This window comes from Xiphias gladius, chromosome 4 (assembly GCF_016859285.1).
Source record: "Xiphias gladius isolate SHS-SW01 ecotype Sanya breed wild chromosome 4, ASM1685928v1, whole genome shotgun sequence".
NCBI lineage: Eukaryota > Metazoa > Chordata > Actinopteri > Istiophoriformes > Xiphiidae > Xiphias > Xiphias gladius.
In genome coordinates, this window is record NC_053403.1 from 24,918,005 (window position 1) to 24,923,250 (window position 5,246).

The 5,246-nt window shown below is 42.3% G+C and overlaps 1 protein-coding gene across 1 annotated transcript; it reads right to left on the minus strand.

Annotated features, from left to right (window-relative positions):
• Positions 1-347: 347 nt before the first annotated feature.
• Positions 348-4,179, minus strand: si:dkey-63b1.1 (B2 bradykinin receptor). The gene is made up of 2 exons (XM_040125585.1): positions 4,110-4,179; positions 348-2,649 (listed from the first exon to the last, which is right to left on the minus strand). The coding sequence occupies exon 2, from the start codon at positions 2,641-2,643 to the stop codon at positions 1,564-1,566; it is 1,080 nt and encodes a 359-aa protein (XP_039981519.1). The 5' UTR covers positions 2,644-2,649; positions 4,110-4,179; the 3' UTR covers positions 348-1,563.
• Positions 4,180-5,246: the final 1,067 nt, after the last annotated feature.

Here is a 5,246-nt window from a genome sequence, read left to right on the forward strand (position 1 = left end):
GTTAATAAACCCAAACTCAAACTACTTGTGTACACAATTTGTTGGCAATAAAAGTACCATCAATGTTTCATAGCACAAGCTAAAAAGTAGAGAGTATTTCCAGAATGATATTTGAAAGAAAAGTTTGCTTTGCCACATGCTATCCTCTTATCACAGCTCTATTAATGATGAATATTACAGCGTATAATATTGAGATGATTACTTTCGCCGTTAAATTATATGCTGGATCTGGTAAAAAAAAGCCAAAACATTGGATAATTCGCATTAATTCCATCTTCTGAGAAAAGACACGTTTCTTTAAAAAATGACTAACAACTAATCCAGTTGGACAAGTGGATCTTTATTAAACTACTCTTATAAGCACCACAACTTTCTTTAAAGAACAATGTGACCTTTCTTCAGTTTAATCGCACCGCAAGAAGTTCTCTTGATAGTGCAGGTTATGAATAGTTTGGCTTCATAATGATGGACTTAGTGATAGACAGAAGAAGCTCAGAGACAATGGAAGGTTTCATAGATCACATTGGGATTCATCTTCAGAGCTCGACAGCAGTTATTTAGCATCAATTACATCATAAATCTTCAAGATTTTCCACTGGAAATGAGTCTTTTGAAGGTAATAACATTTTTCATCACATCAACAAAATAATGACAAAGGTAATAAGACAAGGGAGCGGGAAAGAGGGCACAGACACAGAGCCAAGTGGACTATTTGTTCTAATAAATCCCTTGGCATTACTGGGGCATAGGGCCTCCAGTAATCTGGATTAAAAACTCAACAAGAATCATCTTGAACATTCCAGATCAATGCATGCCTTGTTGGCTCAGACGCTTTACTTAAAGCTGCACAAATCAGCATTTTTTTAAATCTAAAAATACAGGAAATCCTTCACCCTCAAGCAAACCACAGAGAATCATCACCAACTCTGCAGCTCCACTCTGTTCCACAGACCTTTTCAGGTTCCTTTAGCTATTTGTTCTGATTTTATTAACATGCAGACTCAGCTCTCATCAGCCGAATTTCCCGCAGTTAGTTGTTTTCAGCAAGATAGCTCTGATAAGCCCACTGTACTCTACCTGCGCCGAATTAAACAGCAGACAAAGTTAGAGACTAAGTGGTGACCATAGTGGAGCATTTAGCAGCTAAAGAACCAGATATTTTTCTCAGGAGTTAGTGGAGACCTCAACAGCTCAAAGAAGAGTGAACGTTGGACTTCGGCTGCATGCGCATCTCCGCACGTTGTTGGATTACCAACTGAGGTCCTGCGGTGCCTGCTGGCCATCAGATCACAGATACACACTTCTTTTTCCAAGTTTTTGGAATGAATGAAGGCTAATGTTTCTCTGTGTCTGCCGGATGTAAAAATAAGCGACTGTTTGTAAACAATTTCACAATATCAACTTAATATGCACAGCAGGAAAATACTATTAAACAACTCTAATCAAGTGTTAATAGTACAGTGTTATTTCAAAATTAACATTTTCAGTGCATTCACGTTTTAATCACAGTTTAGTGTGTAACTACCGAAGAGGTCCCTGCAGCCACTGGTCATCATATAGTTGTTATGGTCCAAATTTTTCAAGTTTTTCAATACTTATACGCTGTGTTTCATTGAGTCTATTCACCGAAGTGAAGCTGACACTCACATAGGTCGTGTCTTTTGACAAGGGTTTCAAAGTTTTTCCAAACACGTCCTTGGCCTTTCTCCTAAAGTGCTTCCCCACAATGACAAACAGGAAGGGGTTAACAGCACTGTTGCTGTACGCCAGATATGTGGACAGCTGTATGCCGATGTCCAGGACATGACCCCAGAAGCATCCAGGCGTGACCTGGAAGTAATCCAGAGTGTCAAGAAACCGCATCACTTGGTGTGGTGTCCAGCAGAAGAGGAAGACAGCCAGCACGGTCAGGACCAGGTAGGTGGCCTTCCTCTCTGCCCTCACCCCTGGGAATCTTCTGGCTCCCCGGTCGTTCAACGCAACAACAATGTGACGAGTGCAGTAAGCCGATACCAGAACAGGGATTAGAAAGCCCAGCACGTTCCCGGTGATGTTGTGGTGCAACTGCCATGCTGGGTGCGGGTATGCCAGAATGCAGGCATGCACACCGGGATTCTCTATGTATGACACTGTGCGGTAGAGCAGGATGGGTAGACTGAAGAAAAAGCCCAGGCTCCAGATCCCCACGCAGATACGCTTGGCCCAGGCGGCTCTCCTCAGACGGCTGGGGTTCATGGGCTTCACCAGCGCAAGGTAGCGGTCCACACTGACCAGCATGAGGAACAGAACACTGCAGATGTAGTTCATAGAGATGGCCACGTTGACTAGCTTACAAAGGACCTCTCCAAAATCCCACTGGAAACCTTGGGCGATGTTGACAGCCCAGAAAGGGAGGCAGGACATCATGATCATGTCAGCAGCTGCCAGGTTCCCCAGGTAGACATCGGCCACAGTGCAGGCCTTCCTCTGCAGGCAGAACACGCTGAGAACCAGGCTGTTCCCCAACAACCCTATGAAACTGATCAAACCCAGGTAGGCCGGCTGCAGGGAGGACAGCCACAGCCAAGCTTCAGTGTAGTTATGGCAGGGCTCCAGCTCTGGGCCCGCAGTCAGGGCAAACCAGTCTGATGCATTTACAACCATTGGAAACTGTGAAGGACAATGATATGTAGTCAAAGTGGTGTCATCATAAGCAAGCAGGCAAGGCTTATGTGTAAAACTGTAGCATGTTTCAAAGCAGAAGTTACAATGTGCTTTACACAAAGAAGTAAAGGGAAAGAGGGACATGCGAGACGGACAACACAATATATAAGACAAAGATAAAGTGTATAACCCCTGTTGCCAGACTGCCTGCACTGAACTGGGTTACATTCAATTTAATTGGACGAGTAAAAAGGGTTTTGGGTGACCAGTGATAATTTAGACAACTTTCGTCTTATTCAAATTTGACCATATTTCAGTGAGTCAGGCCCCTTCTATTCCAAGTACATGATAGAGGTTAACAGGGCCATGACTTTAGTAGCACGCAATGACCGAGGACTGATGTGGACTAAACCAAACACCATTTTAGGCCACTACAACTAAAGCTGAAACATGTTTTTCCTATTTAAATTGTCATCCGTTCAGCTATGTGATGAAACTTTTTAGACTTGTAAAAACTTATAACTGTTCACATAAATGAAAACTTTACTTGTAGTCTAAGATGATCCAAAAAGCTTGGTGGAGATAATTCTTCTTTATTGTAACCATGATTAATTAATTTTTTGAATTAACTCCATGACTAATTAAAACAGAGTAAAGGAGGCAAGTCCTAAGTCTATTCAAGGCTACACAACATCGCCAAGTACGTGCTGCTGAAATGAAAACAAAAGTGTACTTTTTTTGAGGTTCTGTTTGGGCTATTTGGTGTCAGTCAAATCTGGCTACACTTTTCCTTCGAGTTATAAAATAAAAGAGAAAGTCCAAGAAAAAAACCCCATTTTTTAGGAAGCTTTTTAAAGATGTGCATTGATTGTCTTCTTTCAGAATCTTTGGGAGGTTGTTCCAGAGTCGAGGAACAACAACAGCAAAAACACCTCAAGCTTTGGTTTTCAGCTTTGACCCTGGAACAGCGCCAAGTACTGAGGACCTGATATTCCCCCTCTGTGGTCAGAGGGCCCCACAACACTTTTAAATACAGAGTTGCCTGACCATGTAATGCTGTGTATGTCACGAAAAGATTTTTAAAACCAATCCTTTGAGTGCTTTGTTGCCGAGTTCTGGTCCAGGTGGAGATGAGATAGACTGTCAGGTGAACGAGGTGCTCCAGCAAAAGCTGTGATAAATACCTCTGCCCCCCTTAGAGATCCATATTGAAATGAGACACATTTCATCACTTGTGAATAACAGATACCATCGCAGAGGGGCTCAGCAATCTACTTTCCCTCTTTAGTCAAAAGCTGTCCCATTCTGCTTACATTTTTTATTAAGGAATTAAACTTCCGTGGTGAAAATATCTTTGGCCTAGTGTACATCCCGGCTATACAGGCACTAGAAATGAAAGGTCAGAAACTGCCAAGAAATACATTTTCCTTTCTATCTGCTTTGTGAAAAGCTTTTGAGCCACTCACCTTATTGCCGTGGCTCTGCCCTATCCATCCAGATTTGCCTCATGTTCAGACCCTGCAGATTGTCGTCATGGTGATCTAGCCTGCACTGAAGTGAGCACTGGGAGACTGGTCACTTTTATATGTGCAGACCCAGATCATCATTGTGTCGTCACTCACAGTTTCCATCTGTTCCCCCCCCAGTAACTGTGCTGTGTTCTGGCTCACCAAAATGGTATTCACTGTCCAGAAGCATTATGCTTTCACTTTAATCCCTGAGTCAGTGACTGGTGACCGAAACATTTCCAAAATTTTGTCTACTGTATTGGAAGCATCGGCCACACATGTACTCACAAAGTGGGTCTGAATGTGATCTATGATGCACGTCTCCTAGAAAGGAAACAGAAAATGGTTCAAATTCTTGGACTGATTTGGAAAATTTGTGTGAGACAAATAAATAACCTTCAGCAGCTGCTGAGGAGTCTGTAAACAAAGCACTAAGGCCAAAACTGGATCAGAGTCAAAATGAAAGAACTGTGGTGTTATTGGTAGATGTGTCCAGTTGTTCGAATGTGAGGCAGAACAGTGCATTTTCAGGCAAAACAAACAAAAAAAACTGGTTCAGAGCAATCTAAAAAGAACACATGCTGATGCAAAGGAATGACTTTCATTTTCTTTTTTCATTTATTTTATTTAGTCGCAGCCTTTGAATCATACATGTACTAATCTGGTTCTAGACCTCTGAGTGTCAGCAAAGACCTCCTCAATTAATGACTGCTGAAGAAACAGTGGACAAATCATAGCTTTTTAGGTGGGATTAATCCTTTAAAGCTAGGGTAAGGAATTTATATTAGAAGCATTTTTGTTGTATTTTTTAAAATTTCTCTTTACATCCGGACAGCAATCAGTAAAACAAATGCTCTGACAGTAAAAAGACAAAAATCTGTTATCTGTTGCAGTCGCAGGCCCGTAATAAGCCCGTCCAATCATTTCATGTGGGCCAAATGAAATGATCGGACGGCCTACCTGCCTGTCTACCTGCGTACACTCTGTCCGTGTACTAATTGCACGTGAGTAGAGTCTCCCACTAGGCTAGGCAGACATATTGCTAAAGCTAGCGAGCTAGTCGCGCTAGAATGGCAGAGAAGGCGCAACCAGAAT